The 23370-nt window shown below is 37.0% G+C and overlaps 1 protein-coding gene across 1 annotated transcript in view; it reads right to left on the reverse strand.

The window, feature by feature from the left end:
- Ccdc73 (coiled-coil domain containing 73) overlaps window positions 1-23370 on the reverse strand; it is a 100062-nt gene that overhangs the window by 40910 nt on the left and 35782 nt on the right. Inside the window, exons 7-8 of the mRNA XM_027422330.2 lie at window positions 20804-20939; window positions 20490-20569 (exon numbers count right to left, since the gene is read on the reverse strand). Of these exons, the coding sequence (XP_027278131.1) occupies window positions 20490-20569; window positions 20804-20939 (216 nt within the window). The remainder of the gene's footprint in view (window positions 1-20489; window positions 20570-20803; window positions 20940-23370) is intronic.

Genomic DNA, 23370 nt, shown 5'->3' on the forward strand with positions numbered 1-23370 from the left:
TGATCGTGTGCAGAACAATGGCTGCTGACATCACTAAATCCATGACCAGAGTTTTTTTTTTTTTTTTTTTTAAACACTGTAACGGTTACAGTTTGTTCAGAATATTACAAACACCCATAATAAAGTGAGGGCAAGGGGAGAATTTTTTGTAAATTGTTTGATATTGAATAATCAACTCTTATTTTAGGTCTCAGGTCCTCTCTCCGCAAAAAGTTGTTAGATGCTTTCAAACTGTCCTGACAATTCTATGCTGAGCTTCTTATAAAAACTAGAACAAAAAAAAAAAAAAAAAAAACCAGGAACTAACAGGTACGGCTCAAGAGTTCTTCCAAGTCTCCCTTCAGGTCCACCAGCCTTAGATTTATTTGTTTCAATGCTGAGCTCCCACATCATAAAACATTCCACAGCTTAAAAAAAATGAAAGACAGCAGATTAGATGATCCTGTGGTTCTATGAGATTTAGATGATCTGTGCAAGATCATTTGCAGACTTAGCCATTGTAGAAAGCATGAAGGAAGGCCAAACAACTGATGAGTCTGATGAAATTTCAGACTCTCCTCCTGGGAAGACATTTAGAAATGAATGATGCTGCTTAGCCATTGTGTGGGCCGATACAGCTGAACACTCCACTTGGAGTTACGACGAAGAAAAGTTGAGCCCATAAGAACTATCTTAATCTTACTCTCATTTCATTTGTAAATTGCAGTGCTTCCATGCAGTTCTATAGCATGTTATATCATCTGAGGTGATTGTTTGTGTACTTCATTATTTTATATTTATTATAGACATGAAAATAGGAATAGCATATATTATGATACTACAAAAGAGAACAAGATGGGGAGAGAAAGCAACACCAGTATGCATCAAGTCACACATCTCTTTAAGATGATTATAATAAAAAAGAGCATAGTTTTGAAAGAAAGGAGAAATAGTGATTTACTTGAAAAAGAATAAATGAGAAACATGGAGTAAACAGTTGGAATGAAAGGACTACAGATATGAGATATGAGCATGTAATAGTTTTACTGACAGAAAGTGGTCCTCTGAGCCAGCCATGGTGGTACACACCTTTAATACTCAGGTGGCAGAAACAGGCAGATCTCTGTGTGTTCAATGCCAACCTGTTCTACATAGTAAGTTCCAGGACAGCCTTTCTTTGTCTTGGTTAGGGTTTCTATTGCTGTGAAGAGACACCATGACCACAGCAACTCTTTTTTTTTGTTAGTTAGTTTTTTTTTTTGTTGTTGTTGTTGTTGTTTTTCGAGACAGGGTTTCTGTATGTAGTTTTGGAGCCTATCCTGGCACTCCCTCTGGAGACCAGACTGGCCTCGAACTCACAGAGATCACCTGCCTCTGCCTCCCGAGTGCTGGGATTAAAGGCGTGTGCCACCAATGCCCGGCGACCACAGCAACTCTTACAGATGAAAACACTCAGTTGGGACTAGCTTACAGTTCAGAGGTTTACTCCATTATCATCATGGTGGGAAACATGGCAGCGTGTAGGCAGACATAGTGTTGGAGAAGGAGCCAAAAGTTCTACATCTTGATCCACAGAAGAAGGAGGCTATGTGCCACACTGGGCATAGTTTGAGTATATATGAGACCTCAAAGCCTGCCTCTACAGTGACACACTTCCTCTGAGACCACAGCTACTCCAACAAGGCCATACCTCCTCATAGTGCCACTCCCTTGGGCCAAGCACTCAAACACATGAGTCTAAGGGGGCCATACCTATTCAAACCACCACAGTCTTTAAAACCAATTTGTGATAGGAATTTGGGGTACAGAAGCCTTAGAACGTTGTAAGCAGAGTTTAATGAATGATTCCTATAGGAACTTAGAAGACCATGAAATTAATGAAAATATGGAGGGCAAAGATCATACTTATGAAGTTTCAGATGGGAACAGCATTCCATTCAGAATTGGAATAGAGGCTGTCTGCCTTGGTTAGAGTCCTTTAGAAAGAGGGTATTGCAGTTGAGAAAAATGCCTCCATAAGATTGGCCTTTAGTCAAATCTGTGGGGTCTTGTCTTGATTAATAATTGATGTGGGAGGGCCCAGACCCGTGGTGGTAGTGGCCCTCTGAACACATGATTCTGAGTTATTTAAGAAGGCAGTCTGAGCAAACCAGTAAGCAGCATTTCTTCATGGCCTCTACTTCAGTTCTGCCTTGAGTTCCTTCCCTGACTCAGTGATGGAGTGTGATGTGTAGGCTGAAATAAACCCTTTCCTCCCCAAGTTTCCTTTGGCCATGGTGTTAACTACAGCAACAAAAAATGTTGAGACATCTGTGTTATATTGTGACAAAGAATCTATCTACAATTTGTTCATGCCCCTAAGGCTTTATGAGAGGTTGACATTAATTGTGACTCTAGTTTCTATAATTTCACAGAGAAATTCTTATGTTTTACATTTATTCATTTGTGTGTGTATGTGTATGTATGTGCGGAAGTCAGAGCACAATATGGGTGAGTTTGATCTCACAGTGGTCACATATCAGATATCCTGCATATCAGATATTTACGCTACAATTCATAACAGTAGCAAAATTACAGGCTTAGTGGAAAACCCCTTTATCTACTCAGCCATCTCACCAGTCCTGTACTGGGCATTTCATTTTGCATTATGAGATGAGTATGAATATTTTGGAAGGCAAAGTGGAATGCTCCCCACAGGCCCATGTACTGAAGGCTTAGCTGTCAGCTGACAAGCTTTAGAGAAATAGTACAATCATGAATACTATGTTTTTATGATTCAAAATCTGAATAGACTCTTGGGAGGTGGTGGAACTATGGAAGAGGAGTTTAGTTGGAGGAAGTTGGTCACTGAGGGGGTGGGGGTCCAATGGGGAGGGACTACATCTTGCATTTGTCCCTTCCTGTTACTACTTCTCTCTACTTTCTGTCCATGAGAAAAGTAAATTTGCCATAGGATCTCTCCATATGTTCTATTTCACTGCAGGCCCGAATCAATGGAACCAAGAAATATAGAGTGAAGCCTATGAAACTGTAAGTGAAAACAATCTTTCCCTATGTTCTTATCAGGTATTTTGTCACAGCAATTAAAAGTTGAACACAATCCCATTTTGATAAATATATGATCTCTTGTGGCTAATGCACAAAGTTGTGTGGACAAACAATATACTGCTTTAATTATTTGTGGAATAGTTAAGATCATATGTTCTAGGCCAAAATTTATCAGCATTCCAATTATGGTTCTATTTTCATTGTGTAAATTTAGGTAAGTCACTTAATCTACTTTACTTCCAATGTTCTTATCTATAAAATGCAGATAAGAAACTTGTGTTTGCTGAGCACCTACTTTGTGTTAGATGCTGTTACCTATTCCTACTTTGTTGGATAAGGGAATCTGTGACTGCCACAGATGCAGTACAATGCATAATTGTTTCCTACTTGTAAAGTACTCTGACATATATGTTATGACATATACAGGTTATAGATAATTAGGGATTACTTTTGTTTATTTAAAGAATTAAGATTCATTCTCTCTAATAATGTCAGTGAATTCCCCTCTATAATGTGGTTCTCAGTCTGTGGGTCATGACCCCTTGCGGGTGGTCAATGACTCACAGTGGTCACATATCAGATATCCTGCATATCAGATATTTATGCTACAATTCATAACAGTAGCAAAATTACAGTTATGAAGTAGCAACAAAAATAATTTTATAGGTAGGAGTGATCACAATATAGGAACTATATTAAAGGGTTACAGCATCAGGAAAGTTGAGAACAACTGCTCTATAAGCTCCTTGAGGAAAGGTATCTTCTTTCACAACTTATATTCTATCATACCTCAATATCTTCAGAAATTTAAGAGGAACTAAAAGAGGTAATGAATATACTTAGTAAAGAATGAGAAATGTGAAAGAGATATGACTTACATTTGTTTAAAATAAAATTTGATCAACTTTGATTTATTTAGTATAAAGTAAATGGCAATAAAAACATTTGATGACAGCACTTAAAGTCAGCCAAACAGATTATTGTTAATGGCACAATAGTTTACAGTCAATTTGCAAGACTGCTTAGAAAGTAGGCATGAGTACAGTGATGAGAGGTTATGACTAATCAGCCAGCTTTCCTCATTCAAGGACCAACACAAAACTTCAGATCCAGTCACACACAAGTACCCTGGTGTTAGTATGAGCAAACCAGTGACTTTTTTAGCAAACTGGAAAAACAAAGCTTAGCAGATGGGAGTTACCAGCATTGTGTTAACTTAAAAAAAAAACAAAAAACTATATTTTGGGACCGGGAAATAATCTTGACTGTTAAAACCAAGAATCCCCACACTGTGAGTTTAAAATAGGATAATTTTGCAGTTTAAGTCCAGATTCAAGTAAATTCTGGTCAGCAAACACTATAATGAATGAATCATTATTTTAGTCTGCCATAGGCTAAATATTCTTTAGCTGAACTTACTGAACAATTCATTTTTAAAACCAAATGGGGTGCCAGTTAAAATGACTATGGAGAGTGACAGGAGGAAAGATAAATTTAGCTTCAATAATATAATGTCTTAAAATGTATAAAATTAATGTAAAGGAAAAATATCTGCTAAGGGATACTAAAGTTTTAATCGCAACTCTGATTTACAGAATATTTGACTGACATTCATACTATCCATTATTTAATCTAGTAATATCTCTTGTATTCAACTGGATGAAGAAGAGTATCTTCCCTTCCATTTTAATTATGTGTTTATGTATGGGAGTGTGGGTGCCTGCTGGGTCCCCTGGAGCTTGCATTACAGGTAGTTGTCAAACATCTAACAAAGGTGCTAGACTAGAAATCAAACCTAGGTTCTCTGGAAGTGCCAGTTAGCACTCTTAACCACTGAGCCATCTCTCTAGGCCCAAATGGTTCTATTTTTTAAAGACACCAATGATACTGACTTAAATATAATGTGTATCTTTCCTTACAATATTAATAGCCTTTCTAAAAACAGTTTCAGGTTGCTTTCTTATGCAAAGATAACTTTCAAAGAAAAACTGAAAATGGGTTTTGAAAATTTAGCTTTTTAATATTGGTTTTCCTTACACCAAAATATAATTGAATTAAGTAAATTTCAAACAAATTAGAAATTAAGTTGGCTTGTTTCATACTAGTGATGTGTTCAAGGTTCATTCCTAAGATTCAGTGGCCTGTTAATAAGAGGTATACAGCTAAGCATAAAGCCATTTACATATTATAACTCTGAATAAAACGAGAATTGGTGGTCTAATGAGTTTTTTCTTCTTTATGGCAACAAAATGCAATTAACTTCTTTTCTCTATTTTTCATTGTTAAATTATGTTTGTTTATTTATGTACATGTGTGGGGTGTGTGTGAACCACAGAACATATGTGGAGGTAAGAAGACAACCTGTGGGAGTCAGTTGTTTCCTTCTACCATGTGGGTTCTGGGGATTGAACTCAGGTCTTTCTAAATTGACGGTATGTGCCGGTACCGGTTAGGTCATCTTGTCAGTCCTTTTCCTACATTTTACAGTTAATATGAAAAGTGGAGCTGCTGGAATTAGTTGTCTGTAGGGGATACTCTAAAATGTATCAATTCTCATTAAAATAATTGTTATGAAATAGTGGAGAATTTAGAAGAAAATGGGTATAGAAAACTAATAGATGACTGAAAAGTGAAAACTGATTATTTCATGTCTTCTCTTTCTTATATGTAAATTAATCTTAAGTGCATAATAAATTGAAATCAAAGACCTCCATGAAATAATTTTCCACTGAAAAGCTATGCTTTTAATTTTATAGCCTTTATAAGCTTTAAAATATCCTGAACTTTTAGTACATTGTCTGTTTTCTAACCATTTTATTCAAAGCCGTTAGTGTAACAGATAAACAGCACATGCTTTGATCTCATGAAATTACAGCTTATAGTTCCTGCAGTCATAAATACCATGCTGTTTTCTCCCCACCCCTCCCTTTCCAGCACAAGAGAGTCTGCTTAATATCACAGTCTCCTGGAGAGTCTGACATTTACTCAGACAAACAGCAGAGGTCATGAATGCTGTCCATAGATAATATCAGGATTCTTCATGATTGCCACAACAGTGGAGGCAACATAGAGAGCTGCAATACCTAGTTTATCTATCAGCTAAGTTTGATCTGTTTCATTTTGCTTCACACAAAAAAAGGAATTCTACCTTATCACAAACCAATAATTTAACTGTTCTGGACAAAATCACATAACAGTATAAAAGAAACAAAATTATCTCTAAGAAAATTAATGATTAGAAGTTTTAAGTGAGTGATATGACCAATATGATTAGTTGGTTAGCTTCTGGATTTTCAAATAGAAGGCTTTTTAAAGATTAAATATAAAGACTATGTAAAAGTTTATAAAATAATATACTTAGAATGTCTAAGCTCTCTGAAATTTTACAACCAAAGGATTCAAAGAAATAATCAACTGGAGAAAAGACAGCAACTTCAACAAATAATACAGGGAAAGCAAAATGTCCACATGAGGAAGAATGAAATTAGGTCCGTAAGTAACACAAAAATCAACTGCAAATGGATCAAAGACCTCAATGTGAAACCCAAAATGTTGAAACTTCTAGGAGATAACATAGGCAGCACCCTACAAGATATAGGTGTAAAGAAGGACTTTCTATACAGGACTCTAATTTTTCATAAACTAAAGCCAACTACTGACAAATGGAATCTCATAAAACTAAAAAGCTTCTGTACAACAAAGGAAACAACCAAGTGAAAAGAAAGCCCACAGAGTGGGAGAGAATTTTTGCCAGCTACACATATGACAGAGTTACTAGCTAGAATATACAAAGAACTTTTTAAAAAGTCAAAAAAACAAGCAACCCAATTAAAAGTGGTCAAAGGATCTGGACAGCATTCTCAAAAGAAGAAACAAAAGTAGCTAAAAAACATCTCAGAAAGGGTTCCACATCCCTAGCAATGAGGGAAATGAAAATTAAAACCACTTTAATATTTTGCCTTACCCTAGTGAGAATGACTAAGATCAAGAAAACAACAGACAACACATGCTGACAGGGGTGTGGGTAGAGGAGACAGCTCATTCACTGTTGATAGGATGGCAACTGGTCTAGTCACTCTGGAAATCATTGTGTACAATTCTAAAAAAAAAAAATCTACCACATGATCCAACTATACAATTCCTTGGTGTATGACCAAATGACTTGACATGCTACCCCACAGATACTTACTCAACCATAATTATTTCTACTCTATTTAAAATAGCTAGTAAAAAGAAACATCCTTCAACTGATGAATGGATAATGAAGAAGTGGTACATATGCACTATAGAATACTATTTAGCTATAAAGAAAAATGAATCATTAAAATTTCAGGTAAATGGGTGGACTTAGAAAAGATCATATTGAGTAATATAAGCTAGACCCAGAAAGACATTTGTGGTATTTTCATATGTGAGTATATAACCTGGAGTAATGGCAGAAACCAGGAAAGGGAAAAAGGACCATGGGGGTGGGGGTGGGCTCTTGAAATGGGAATAGCAGGATGCAGTTGATTTAAAGGGGAAAATGGGAAAGGAGGGAGGATATGAAAGAACACACTTTTAATTCCAGCACTTGGGAAACAGAGGCAGGTAGATCTCTGTGAGTTGAGTTTGAGGCCAGCCAATCTACACAGTGAGGTCCAGGCCAGCCAGTAAATCACTGGGGTCATGGCTTTGGGTTGCCTCTTGTCCATAGTGGAAGTGAATTGCTCTGCTCCACATATGCTCCCTGTTAGGTTGTTTTCATGTCCATCATGGCTCAGAAGCAAGTGTGCCAAGAACTATGGGCTAAATCCTCTGCAATATTGAGCTAAAATAAATTATTTCTACTACTGTTTATTCAGATAATTAGTCACAAGTATGAAAGAGCTAGCTGACAGTAATGCTTTCTGGAGTCACCAAAATCATCATCAATGCATAAACTACCAGTACATGCATATGGCCCTGTGGACCATATCAACTAAAATAGTGACCTGCCAGGCAAGATGTGTCCACTGGTGCAACAGCAGCATGATTAGGATAGGGGTAGCAACTGCTTTCTGATTGCATTTGAGACATACTCCACAGGAGAGAACTCATACCCAGTACTATAAACCTTGTCAAAAAACTGTGGCTGGAGAAGTCATAGGATTTGGAGAGAGCCATCTCCTTCTCTTCCTCTTTATCCCCTCCTCCTCCCCCTACTACCACTATGACAAAAACCACACTATGACGACGACTACTATTACTGTTTTGCTAAATGGGCATGCTTTCAAATTGCCTTCTGAATACTCATGTTTACATTAGTAAACTAGCACCACTCACAGGATTTGTCAAAGAAGCTTCTTGTAGCAGGTGGGAGTTAATGCAGACACTCATAACTGCTTACAGAGTGATGGCCCTAAAAGGAACATCTAGATCACCCCTCCAAGGTTCACAGAATATCACAGAATAGGAGGCAGAAAGAACATAATACCTAGAGAATAAGAAAAAATGCTTCAGAAAGATGTCTTCTAGATATGACATGGCTACTGCAATCATCAACTCACTGTAGCTATCGCCATATAACCTGTACAAGACCGGGCCTATCCATGTTTCATCCTGGAAAGGGGAGGGGTTTATAAGGACTCATACTTCCCTGAGAAACTATTGGAATAACAGGTGCTAGAGCAAGGGAAAGTTGCTTTCTTGGTGGTTTACCCATTAATAGATTGCTTATGCTCTAGTGAAAATCCTCCATCCATGCTGATGCAATCGCCCCAATTAAACTCAGTGGTTCACTGTACTGGCTAGTTTTATGTCTACTTGACATAAGCCATAGTTATCTGAGAGGAAAACCCTCAATTGAGAAAATGCCTCCATAAGACTAGACTGTAGACAAGCCTACAGAACATTTTCTTAATTAGTGATTGATGAGGAATGAGGGCAGCCCATGTGGGAGGTTCCATCCCTGGGCTGGTAGTCCTGGGTTCTATAACAAAGCAGGATGAGCAAGCCATGAGGAGCAAGCCACATAAGCAGTACCCCTTCATGGCCTCTACATCAACTCCTGCCTCCAGGCTCCTGTCCCCTTTGAGTTCCTGTCCTGACTTCCTTCAGTGATGGACAGTGATGTGGAAGCAGAAGCCAAATAAACCCTTTCCTCCTGGAGTTATGTTGATGATGGTGTTTCATCACAGCAATGGTAACCCTGACACAGTCACATACCACAAAAGACATGAAGGTAGGAAGGGAACTTGTTGAAAAGAAGGGTTTCATCAGGAGAGGGAAAGAGATAAGACAGGGAAATGGGTAAAAATGACTAAAATTCATTTTGTGTGCATGTGTGTGTGAATGAAACTTGTCAAAGAATTAAAGTAACACATGAAATCAGAGTGTGATGGCACACACCTTTAATCCCAGCACCTAAGAGAAAAATCTCTTGTGAGTTTGAGGCCAACCTGGTCTACATAGTGTGTTCCAGGCCAGTCAGGAATATATAGTAAGAGGAGAGAGACAGACAGAGACAGACAGACAGACAGACACATGCGCGCGCGCGCGCGCGCACACACACACACACACACACACACACAGAGAGAGAGAGAAGAGAGAGAGAGAGAGAGAGAGAGAGAGAGAGAGAGAGAGAGAGAGAGAGAGAGAATATTAAGAAGATCCTATACCACAAGTTAGTTTAATTCCAGGGACCAAAGTTTGTTCCACATACATAAACCAGTATGTGTAATTCAGCACTCTAAAGACTTAAGGACAGAAACCACATGATCCTTGAAATTGATACAAAGAAGGTCTTCCACAAATTCAAAATCTCTTTGTAATAAAAGCATTAAAGAAACTAGGAGAAGCATGCCTCAGAATAATTAAGGCTATACACAGCAAATATATAGCCAACATTATAATAAGTAGTGAAAAACTGAAATCATTTTTTAAAATCTGGATTGAGACAAGGTTGCTCATTCTCTTTTCTCATGTTTACACAGTGCTCAAAGTCTTATCTGGAGCAATAATGCAAGAGAAAAAACATACAAATAAGAAATGAAGGAGTCATATCCTCCCTGTTTGTAGATAACATGACCTTCTACTTAAACACCAACAGCTTTTAGATCCAAAAAACACTTTCAGAGAAGCAGCAGAACACAAATCAATATACATAGATCAGTAGCTCTTCTGTATACTAATAATGAACTCACTGAGAAGGAAAAAAAATCAGAAGAGGAAACCCTAGCTCCAAAATATTTAAATGCCTAGGGATAAACTTAAGTAAGGAGCGGAAATGATTCTACAATATAAGGCTAAGATACTGAAGAAAATATTTTTAAAAAAGACATTCTCATGTTCATGGATAGACAAATTAAAATTGTGAAAATGCCTATATTACCTAAAGCAATCTACAGGCCAATACAATTCCCATAGAAATACCAATGGCATCCCCCAGAAAGTAAAAGAAAATACTACTGAATTCATGTGGAAACACAAAAGATTCAAATGGCCAAAGGGTGCTTATTGGAAAGAGTGATACTGGAGGTACCATGATACCAGTATCAAATTAAATTACAGAGACAAAGTAGACAAAACAACTTGGTACAGATACAAAGACATGTAGATCAATCATATAGGATAGAAAACCCAGAATTAACTCAAGTATGGCCACCTGATTTTTTATAAAACTATCAAAACTCTACATGGGAGAAACAAGTCTCATTAACAAATGGTGCTACAGAAAATGAATTTCCACATATAGAACTCTAAAACCTGATCTTTATCTTTCACCTTATACTAAAATGAGTTCAAAGTGGACCAAAGATCTTAATATAAGTCACAGGGAAAACACTCTAAGATGTAGATATCTGTAAGGATTTTTTTGGAATAGAACTCCATTAACAATGGAACTGTGCCTGGAATTGACAAATGGAAGGAAATGAAATTAAGAAACTTATTAACTTGAATACACCCAAAATCAACTAAAGCCTTAGCACTCCGTGGTGGATTTTCTTGACTGGATCATTGACACACCCTAAATGCAGACCACACCTTCTGGTAGCAGCCCACATAAAAGGACATGGAAGAAGCTTTTGCTTTTTGCCTGCTTGCCCTCCCCTCTCACTGTCAAGTTCATTTCGCCTGCTGCTGAGGCATTCCTTCACTGATATTAGAACCTATTTCTTCAGGAGTCCTCTGTAGACTAAAGACCAGCAAGTCTCTATGAGTTCTGGTCTCATGAATTGAACAACTACCAGATTCTTGGCCTTTCCATCAGGGGACAGCCATTATTGGATTAGACAGATCACAGCCTAAGCCAGTCTAATAAACCCCCTTGTAATATATATTAAATAAGTTACATATATATGTATATATGCACACACATACATTCCATCAGTTCTGTTCCTTTAAAGAGCCTGGCAAACCTTCTACACAGCAAATAAAATAATCAATAGAGTGAAAATACAACTTTTAGAATGGGAGGGCTAGAGCTACCAACTAACTACACATCAGGAGATTAATATGAAGGATACATAAACAACTATAAAAATTAAACATACAAACTCCATCATTGAGTCAATAAATGGACTCCTGAACTGAATAGAGAATTCTCAAAAGAAGAAATATAAATAGCCAAGGACCCAACTTTGAATCAATAGCACCCACATTAAAACCAGAACATCTATAACCCTAGTACTCACAGGGTATAGACAGGCAGACCCCTGGAGCTTACTGACTAGCCAGTTTAATCAAATCATTGCACTCCAGTTCAGTGAGAAACTGTCTCAAAAAAGAGAGAGAAAGGAAGGAAGGAAGGAAAGAAGGAAGGAAGGAAGGAAGGAAGGAAGGAAGGAAAGAAGGAAGGAAGGAAGAAATGTGAAGAGCAATTGAAGAAGATACATAATGTTGACCTCTATGCACTCTCTCTGTATCTCTCTGTATCTCTCTCTCTGTCTCTCTGTGTGTCTCTCTCTGTCTCTCTCTCTGTCTCTCTCTCTCTCTCTCTCTCTCTCTCTCTCTCACACACACACACACACACACACACACACACACACACACACACACAGTGGTGGGATGCCATCTTACCCCAGTTAGAATAATTATTAGGAAGAAAACGAATGGGCACTGGGATGCAGCTCAGTTGGTAGAGTACTTGGCTAACATGCACAAAGCCCTGGATTTAATCCTCAGCAATGCATAAACTAGGTGTGGTGTTAAGCACCTGGTCATTACTCAGAAGGATCATAAATTCAAAGTCATCCTCAGCTACCTATATAGCAAAGTTCACAACAGCTTATGCTATATGAGACCCTGTTGAAGGAAAGAAAAGAGGGAGGGGGAAAAGAAAACAAAGTCTGGCAAGGATGTTAGGAAAGAGGAATGAATCCTTAGTTACCGATGTTATAATTGGTCACTATGGCAATTAGTACAGAAGTTCCTCAAAAACCTAAAAATAGAACTAATGTATGATAAAGCTTATTGATGGGGGAGGTCCTTCTGTGTATATGTTTGTCTTATTGGTTGATAATTAAAGTACTGTTGGTCAATAGGAAAGCAAGTTAGGCGGGACTAGGAGTTGAGGATGATTCTGGGAAATGTAGTAAAGAGAAGTCTTGTGATCCAGGCAGGAAGTGACATAGCAGGCAGACTCAGAATATAAGCAGGGACAAGCAGGAAATCGCTCTCTTCTTCCTCCTCTCCCCTCTGGATCTACCATGTGATCCCAGCAAGAGAAGATGCCTGTCGCTGGTGTCCAATAAGATAAGTCTTATAAAATATATAGATTAATAGTTATGGTTGATACTTAAGACAGAGCTAGAAAATAAGAAATCTTAGTCATTGGCCAGCAGCATTGTACCTAATATAAGTCTCTGTGTGTTATTTTGGGCAACCACGTGGCAGAGGGGCTCAGGCAGCATGGCGGAAAGATTTATCCTTACAGCTTATACCCCTCTTGGATGTATACCTAAAGAACTGTAAGCCAACACACAGAAATATATGCACACTGACGTTTATATCTGCACTACTCAATTGTTTCCAATAGTTAGAAAATAGCCAGTCTAGATGCCCATTAATTACGAATAGATGAAGAAAATGGACATAATGGAATTTTTATGTAGCCATGAGGAAAATGAACTATAACATCTTCAGGAAAATAGAGGCAACTAGGCATCTTTATATTAAGTAAAATAAGCCAGACACAGAAACACAAATACTGGATGTTTTCTCTTATATGTGAAAAATTAAAGTATATGAGTGTGTTTAGATATATGTTTGCTTGTGAATGATCTAGTGAAAGGCTCATGAGAGTGGAGAAGAAATCTTTTTTTTTTAAAGATTGATTTATTATGCAGTGTTCTGCCAGCATGTCTATCTACATGCCAGAAGAGGGCACCAGATCCCACTATAGATGGTTGTGAGCCACCATGTGGTTGCTAGGAATTGAACTCAGGGCCTCTAGAAGAGCAGCCAGTGCTCTTAATGTCTGAGCCACCTCTCTAGCCCGAGAAGAAATCTTAAGGGAAATAAGAAGCAGGGCCATGGAATACACATAATAGGGAGTAACTAGAAGAAGGGTACCAAGTGAAAGAGGGAGGGGACAGAAGGGGGACAAGAGCATAATAATGCATATGTATGTATATGCCAAGATTAAACCCATTATTTTATATTATAACCAAAATTAATTGGAAAATAATTTTAAAATAAATAATTGAGGTCAGGGGGCAGTGTAGCTCAATGGTAGAGAACTTGCCTAGCATGCTTGAGGCTCCAAATTTAATTTCAGTGTTGTAAAAGCAAGACAAAATAAGTCATTCAATAATCACTAAAAACACGCTTATTCACAACTACTGGATAATTACTTATTTCATTTGAAGTTTACATTGATGAAAATGAATGGTTCTTTAAAAGCTTTGATTTGGGATTCTAGGTAATATCTTTAATTATACCTTTTCTTTCTTTCTCTTCCTTCCCTCCCTCCTTCCTTTCTTTTGTTTTGTTTTTTGAGACAGGGTTTCTCTGTGTTAACAGCCTTGGCTGCTCTGGAACTTAGTTTGCAAATCAGGCGGGCCTCAAAATCACAAAGTTTGCCTGCCTCTGCCTCCCAAGTGCTAAGATTAAAGGCATGTACCACCATGCCTAGCCCCTTTATTTTTTTTATTTTTTATTTTTATTTTTATTTTTTTATTTTTGGTTTTTCGAGACAGGGTTTCTCTGTGTAGCTTTGGAGCCTATCCTGGCACTCACTATGGAGACCAGGCTGGCCTCGAACTCACAGAGATCCGCCTGCCTCTGCCTCCCGAGTGCTGGGATTAAAGGCGTGCACCACCACCGCATGACGACCCCTTTATTTCTTTTATTAAAATATGTATTCTTAAAATTCTCAAAACTACAAAGCAACACTTACACACCTAAATTACACATAAGGCTTTTTTTCTTCTGAAACTGTATCTTAGGTAACCCAAACTGCCTCTAACTCATTATGTAGCTGAGGCTGGCCTTGAACACCTGATGTTCTTTCCTCAACCTCATAAATGCTGGGATAATAGGTATGCACCATCATGCCTGGCCATAAGGCTTCTAAGGACTAGAAATATGATTATTCACTATGATGTATTCTACAGTTCTTAGTGCTTTTACTCTTTAATCCCTCAGATATAAGAATAAAGGTCAGAGAATATAAAACTAATTTACTGGCATTAAAAGACCTAATACTTACATATTATAATAATATTGTATAATGTAACAAATATAAATAAGATGGTCTTTGAACTCTGCTGTAATGTTCGACAGTATGTCAATCTTTATCCGGAGAGGTCCTGCTGTTCTTCAAGTGGAGTGACAAGAAAAAAGAGCCAAATTTCCTGTTTGTTTAAATTATGCATTAAAGCATAAAATGTTCATCTGAAAGACTCCAAATTCTTCAAAACATATGTCCATGTCTTTGGATGCTTAACAAAATACTAATTTCAGCAAAAATTATAAATACAGACAGAGGGACTTCTAGTTTCTGTAAGGGTATGTAAGGTACTTAAGTACTCTAACAAGTAGAAGGCAGAGCAAATGGAAAAAGTCAATGGATCTTCTTAGACTTGTGACAGAAGGTAGATCCTGGAGAAACTGCTAGCCTAGAAATGAATGGACAGGCAAACACAAAGAATCTCCATCTACCAGAGCAGCAATTTCTATAAGAACCAATGCCAGGGTAAGAAAACCTTAAATGTAATTGACCAATTACTGGAGGTTCAGTGTGAAATTCCAAGAATATAAGTGATAGGGTCTGTGGACCTACTCCTGTTAGCTTTACCTCTAGAAACTCTACCATGAACTCACAGTGGATACTAGTGAATATTCTTCCTGTTCAGGGAGAAAAAGAAAAGGAACCATTTCTAAATAAGCTACAGAATCCTCTTTTTAGCAAGGCCTGCCTTCTGGGAAACTATTTTATTAAAGCCTAACCTGCTAGAGGATATATATCAGGGCCATTCTACCTAAAAGAAGTGGAAACACCAAACTCAAGTCCTCTCCAGCCATCTTGTCCTACCCAAGGGGGAGGGGGCAATTGAAGGAACACTGTAAAGTTCACAGTATTAGTAATACAGGTTCACTAAAAGACAAAATCTAGTTATCTTCCCCTCTCCCCTGACATCTCACCACCATTTTACTAAAGGTCTACTCACTGCAGTTCTACCCTGTAACCATGACCAAACAAAACCTAGGAGGTACACTGAAAGGTAAACAACCAAATTTGAAAGGACTGAACAAGCATAAGAACCAGTCAGATATGGCAAACACGCTGGAATCATCAGACAGGGAACTTTTAAAAAACTCTTATTAATAGCTCTTAATATTTGAATTAGAAAGATAACATGCAAGAATAAACAAGGAAGTAAGTTTCAAAAAGAAATTCAAAAGATTAATGCAACAGAAAAGCAGGATAGTGTCTCCAACTAGAAGAATTAATACAGAAGGAGGGCAGAGAGAAGTGACAAATTATACCAATGTTGTTTAATAAAGACTCAAGGAACCATATTATCTTATGTCTTAGTTTGGGTTTCTATTGCTATGAAGAGACATCATGACCACAGCAATTCTTATAAAGGAAAACATTTAACTGGGGCTTGCTTACAGTTTCAGAGGTTTGGTCCATTATCATCATGGTGGGACACGGAGGCATGCAGGCAGACATGGTGCTGCAGAAGGAGATAAGAGTTCTGCATCTTGATCCACAGGCAGCAGAAGGAAACTCTCATGTGTCACACTGGGGGTAACTTGAACATATGAGACCTCAAAGCCCACCTCCACAGAGACACATTTCTTCCAACAAGGCCACAACTACTCCAACAAGGCCACACCTCCTAATAGTGCAGCTTCCTATGGGCTCTTCAAACACATGGGGCCATACCATATCTTATATTTAACTAAAATGATACACAACACATATGTCATATAAGTGTGTATGTAGTCACATGCATACATACACACACCTTAAAGGACATTAAGTCACTTGGGCTGACAAAGCTCCCTACAAGAACCACAGACTAACAAAACCCCAGTACCAAGCACCAGAAACCTTTCAAATGATTAATCAGGGTAGTCCAAATGACTCCTAAAACAATATAGATGATTGCTGCTGCCCTTGGTCACCTCTCAGAGGTTGAAGATAAGACCTGATTGCTGAAGACACTTCACACTTAGGATATCAGACTCAAGTGATTAGAGCTGAAACTAACCTGAAAGCCCCCTTCCTACAGTCTAGCTTCCATGGTATTGAAAAATATTATGCAAGCCACCAAAGGAGGGAAGCAATTAATAGTTCTACCCAGTTGTAATACCTATGAACCACAATAATAACCAGCATGACAGGGTAACTGAAGTTCCAATAAATAGCATTCACATATTGGTGGTAACCAAAAACTAGCTTAACTCAGGGCCCACTCAAAAGGAGGGAAATCATGCTTGATATTAGAAAGACAAAGAATTACAGGTAATTAATGATTTCTGAGAGAGGGAGAATTAGCCTCTCCCAGGGATGAGCCCCTAGCTGGTTATCCAATATAGAGTAGTCATTCCTAAAACCACGTACACATATACAACAAAAGCAAACTCATCAGGTTGTATTTTTTGTATGTAATAATAATAATATCCAGAAAAAAACAGGTTATCAATTTGAGATTGGGGGATGGACATGGGAGAGGTTGGAGAGAAGGGACCTGTGAGGGATCAGAAGGAGGAAAGGGAAGAGGATAAAGGATATAATTCTATCTTATTTTTAAAATGTATAAAAATAAATAAAATTTTTTATTTTAAAAAAGTACCCCCAGGTGGCCAAGAACCTGAAACAAGATAGGCCATGGACCTAGCAGAAAACCATATTCTATGGTTCTGTTAAAAGAATGAAGCAATAAAACAACTCCTAATAATATTTTATTATACTGGTAGATCAATGCCTTGCTTGGCCATCATCAGAGAAGCTTTATCCTACAGTAGATGAGAACAAATACAGAGGACCCTCAACAAGGCATTATCTGTTAGTTATCCTGCCAGATAACTCTAGCTTTCATTGAGTTGATATAAAACTAGCCAGCACACTATGTCATAAGACATACAAGAAATCATGCTGGAACTGGACTGAAAGCTCCTCCCTTCTGGCTAGCTCACAGAGTACCAAAAGATACACATAGTCTTCTGGGAGAGTCTTAGAATTTCTCTTGGTATGATAGAATAGCATGATCATAAAAAACTTGGGGAGAAATGGGTTTATTCCATCTTACAGTTTGTATTCCATTATCCAGGGAACTCAGGACAGGAACCTGGAGGCAGATGGATTTAAAAGCAATAGAGGAATGCTGCTTACTGTCTTGCTCAGCTTGCCTTCTTATAGCACCGAGGACCACCAGCACCACCCAGTGAGCAGGGCCCTCCCACATCAATCATCAATCAAGAAAATGTATCACAGCTGTGCTCACAGACCAATATAGCAGGGACATTTTCTCAATTGAGGTTCCTTCTAGGTTGTGTTAAGCTGACATAAAACTGCTCAGCTATGACCTGCATACAATATTACTAACTGGCCAGGCAAAGTGTACCCACTGGTGCAATAGTGGCTAGTCTGTTTCAGAAGTAACCAACAACTTCTGATTGGATTTGAGGCTGCTCCAGAAGAGGGAATTCACAGCTGGTACTAAAAACCCATAGTTTGGAGGTCACAGGCCTTAAAGCAGCAATTCTCAACCTATTCGACATGACCCCTTTGAGGGATACATATCAGATATTCTGCATGTCAGATATTTACATTACAATTTATAACAGTGGCAAAATTATAGCTACGAAGTAGTAACAAAATAATTTTATGGATGGAGGTCACCCCAGCATGAGGAACTATATTAAAGGGTTGAAGCATTAGGAAGATTGAAAACCACAGCTGCTGTTTTGCTAAAAGGGCAATCTGCCTTCTAAATAACTATGTTTATGTGCATAGGTTAGTGTTGCTGTCAGCTTTGGTCAGAGGAGCTTTTTTCTACAGTGGCAGCAGTAACTGCAAAAGTGCATAACTGTCCAAAGAAATGAAAGTAAGTGCGAGATTAATGCTTGACTATAAATAGGGGATGTATATCACCCCCTCTAAGGCTCAGGGAACATCATGGAGAATGAGTAGAAAGAATTAAGACCTGGAAGAAGGGCAGGGAGTCATGTGGAAAATGACTCCCAGGCATAAGATAGCTGTCAAACTCCTAAACTTACAGAAGCTGTGATTACTTGCAGAAGATTGGGGCAACCATTACCCTGTCATGGAGGAGCTCACAAGGCCCTGCCTCTACCTGAGAATTTATAGCCAGTAAAAGGTTACTGGAGGAAGAATAAACATCTTCTGTGGTGTAACCATTAGTAAGGTGCCCATGCTCCCAAACAAACCTCACAGTCATTGGTGAAAAAAGAAAATAGAAGGGAGACTATTTGAGAAGAGAATTATCAGTGGTGTGGGGAAAACAAGAGAAAGTAATGAGGGCTGCATATAATCAAAACACATCATATATGTGCATTATAATGTTTCATGAGGATGAAACCCATTATATTGATATATTTTAATATCTATTAATAAAAAACCCAAAGAAAGACATGTGATAAAACTAAACAAATGGAAAAAGTATCCATGTTCCAGGGAAGGAAGACAATTTTGATAAGATGTCAGTTCTTCTTCCTAATTTGAACTACAGATTCAGTGCAATATCAATCAAAACAGCATGTTGTTTTGTGGATATCAACATACTCATTCTGTAATTGTTAAAGAGATAAGCACTATTGAAGAAAAATCCTCCAGTTCTGCACACAATAGGAATAGTGTCCTAAGGACAAAACCCATCAAAAGCTCCAAGTTGTGAAAATAAAAACTTATTTGAAAGGAGAGAGAGACAGAACTAAAGATGTAGTTAAGGGAGAATGTCAATTTCCCTATTCTTCAAAAGTAATTGCCCAGGAGAATGTTTCCCAAGGGTTAGCATACAGAAGCTGATAGAGTTGTGGTCCATGAAGGACAAGATACATATCTGGCAGCAGAACTTGACAGCATTGATCAAGTGGTACTGGTTTAGTAGGCCTAAAAGATACGAAATTGAAGGGGTCATGGTGTCTAGATCCCTGATTCCAGAGAGTGCTGAGGCCAGGCAATGAATGACAGGATGAGAGTCCGTGCAAAGAGATCTTAAGAAGCCATTATATGGTACTCTAGGGAAGAACCCTAAGTTGCAATGGAGACCCCAGGATCTCAATTTGATGAGAATTAAAATTATCTGGGAGACTCACCTCTGGCCATGCTTTTGGGAGATTATTTTGATTAGGTTAAATGAAGAGAAATGATCTGCCCACTTTGGGTGACACCATTCCCTTGGCTATGACCCTTGATTGTATAAGTAAAAAAAAGGGAACTGAGCAACAACAAACATTCTTCATGGTTTGTTTCTCATTGTAGGTATGATGTGACCAAATGCTTCAAGTTCCTACTACCTTGACTTCCCTACCATGATGGACTGGACTGTGAGTCAAAAAAAAACCCTTTATCCCTTAAAGCACTTTTATCAGAACATTTTATCACATCAATAGGTAAATAAACTAAAACATACTATAAATTTCATTAAAGCAGGAGCATGTTTTATATTATTCATAGTTATATTCAGTACCACATATTACCTAGCACATACAAGTTCTTAAAAAAGAAGGAAGAAAGGAAAGGAGGGAGGAAGAGAGGGAGGGAGAGAGGAAAAGTAAACAAACTATCTAGTTAACACAATAAGTTTTTACAGGGCATTTCTATTTCCCTAAGAATGTATACTACTGATGATAAATTAAAGAAATAATGCATTATATTTGCTGTAATCATACCTAACACTTATGAATTTATATTTTCTAACTTCTACCAAAAAACCACTCAACTGTTTTCTAGTAATATTCCATAATATCCTATAAGACCAATTATTTTAGACTATAGTTTTTGCTTAATATGTCAATCATACCTTCTTTAAACTGTCTATTTCAGATTCTTGTTTTTCATTTAAGGTGGAAAGTCTTTTGTTTAATTGTATTGCTTCTTGTACTGTAACATAAAAGATATTAGAAATGGATTATATAAATTGTGCATTTCAAAAAAGGTATCACCTATTTGGACAAGAAAACAGTCCTAATGCAATGCATAATTGTAATTTAATTTAATATTCATTAACTGCCATTTACTATTACTAGCATCAGGTAAGTTCAATTTACTAATAATAAGGAAGTCCACTTAAATATTCCCTACTATATATATAAACCTAGATAAGATAGCACTTACCATTTTGTTCTAACTTTGTGTGATTCTCTTTCACCAATCCAAACTGATTTGTTATTGTAACATAGTATTTTTCGATTTCGTTCAGTTGTTTGTGATAATCTTCTTTAGCTAGATGGTGTAAATGGGCTTTTTGTTCCTATTTTTAAGAGTAATTTTAAAGTTATATATAAAATAAACATATGCATACATGTATAACAATTTCTGACAGTTTTCCTCTGATTTCCATGTGCATGTACATGTATGCACAAAGATACAATAATAATACATAATTTATAAATTATAATGACAAGTAGCCAGACAGATGACTCAGTAGGCAAAGGCACTTGCCACAAAGCCTGATGAACTGAGTTCAATCCCAGGGACCCACATGGTGGGAGAAGAGAATCAGTTCTCACAAGTTTTCCTCAGACCTCTAAGTGAGCAAATGCTCCACCCCTACTCCCCCAAATAAGAAAGTAATAAAACGTGGAATGATAGGGACCAAGAACAATACTTTGCAATGACAGGAAGACAATGTAATACCAGAGAAAATCTACCAAAACTGGAGACATAATTGGTAAAAGTTGAATCCTATTCAGAAGAGTTAACACTACTACTATAAGTTTGTAAAAACTTATATCCACTTAGGTCATCATTATTATCAATTACTAAGCAATAGAAAATAATTAACTATATTTAAATACCACTAATTCACAAGAGAATTACACTAATTCGTAGCAGATATGCACAAATCTAACACAATTTCACTGGATTCTAATGGAATATTTTCAAGTCAAGAACATTTTCACTTTAAATTCATACTTACACAGCTTTTAAGAGAACACTGTCTACTACATATTAATTTATGATCCCCAAACAGTCTCCTTAACCTTTCAGCTAAAAAGCAGAAGTAGGCAGTCAAAATCTACAAAAGTTAATAATCCTGTTAGTGAAAATGCAACAAAGTTTGGAGATTCCTTTCACAGGCACTCCTTATTCATAGAGCTCTATACATATTAAACTGTAATATTCTTATTCCAAAAATCCTTTGCTTGATGCCAAAGTGGAATCCAAGGAAAATGAAGTTTCATTGATTTGCATGATAGAATTCTGCCTTTTAGATACTCCAGACTATTCACTGGTCATAATAAATAAATACTATTAAGACTTCTAAGTCCCATGGGTACCTATACCTCTCTGGGCTATATATGGCCATTTGAACCGGTGGGCACAAAGCATACACACTGTCAACAAACACAAATATATACAGGTCAACAGTATAAACTAAAACATTTTATTCTGAAAGAAAATATACTCTATATCAAAGCTTTTAACACTTAAACTCTGCTTTAATTTGAAAAAGAAAAAGACATCTTTCTTCTAAGTCTTTCCTTAAAGGAAAGTAATATACAAAAAGAGAGATCAAACATAGCTTAAAGGGCATTGGACAAGGTTTTATATCATTAAGCAGAGAGCAGTTAGAGTCATGATGGTCATCTGTAACTTTGACTATGTACCCTATCAGCTACTTGGTACACTATATACAATAGGATTTTCGTCAGTGGCCAACTTGTAGTAATGGCTAAGTTGATGTCCAATATATTTTGTTGCATTCTTATTGGTGATGACCATGACTTTTCCAGAAAAATAGTTTGATCCATGATGTGTTAGTTTCTGTAGGGGCATAGCTTCACCTTTATAATCCACCTTTACAGGGAAGTCATTTTCTTGAACTCCCTGTAGACTGACATTTACTAGGAATTACGTGCTCACCTCTAATGAAGTCATGGACATCATTAAAATTTCTCAATACTATTTTTAAGTTACTTATTTTAGGACACTCTGATGTTCAACAAGTTCTGGACACTATTGGAATGTCTGTCCTGTTTCCTGGCTTGCCCTAGTGCTAAATAGTATGAAAATAATGTACTACTTTCATAAAATAAGATTAACATTGAATAAGGAAAAGGTCATGTGAATTATATAAGAATAATAAAGAATTATAAGACAAACATATATATATATATAAGAATGTTTAGAAAAATATGTTTTTTAACTTTTACATTAAAATATTGCCCCTGACTGGGCATAAAATATTAAATGTACTCAATATATAAGATAATTTTAATGAAAAGTGATATAATACTTTCAACTGTCAGGAAAAAATATAAACTTATCATTCACACATTAACAAAAAACTTAGAGATATTTCTGTGTTTTTTTAAAAGATTATGGGTATCCGTTCAATAAAATTTTAAACTGGAATAAAATAAAATACATTTTTTGTGGCCTTTGATTCTTTACTTGTAGCCTTATCTCCCAGGCCAAAGGGCACATTATTCAATTTCTCTATATTTTGTGTAAAACCACTGTAGCGTTGAAGATGACTTTCAGCACAAATGTCACGGTACTTACAGATAAACTGGAATCTAGTTTTTCAGCTTCTTAATTAAAATCACAGTTTAAAATAGTATGACAATATTATCTTTATTCTCTCCAGTTGAATAGCAACAGAATTTTCACATCTTTTATTCAATCAAGCCTAACAATCTTCCTATGAGCTCTTTTATTTTTAATACCTCAAACAA

The sequence above is a fragment of the Cricetulus griseus genome, chromosome 6, assembly GCF_003668045.3.
Source record: "Cricetulus griseus strain 17A/GY chromosome 6, alternate assembly CriGri-PICRH-1.0, whole genome shotgun sequence".
Lineage (NCBI taxonomy): Eukaryota > Metazoa > Chordata > Mammalia > Rodentia > Cricetidae > Cricetulus > Cricetulus griseus.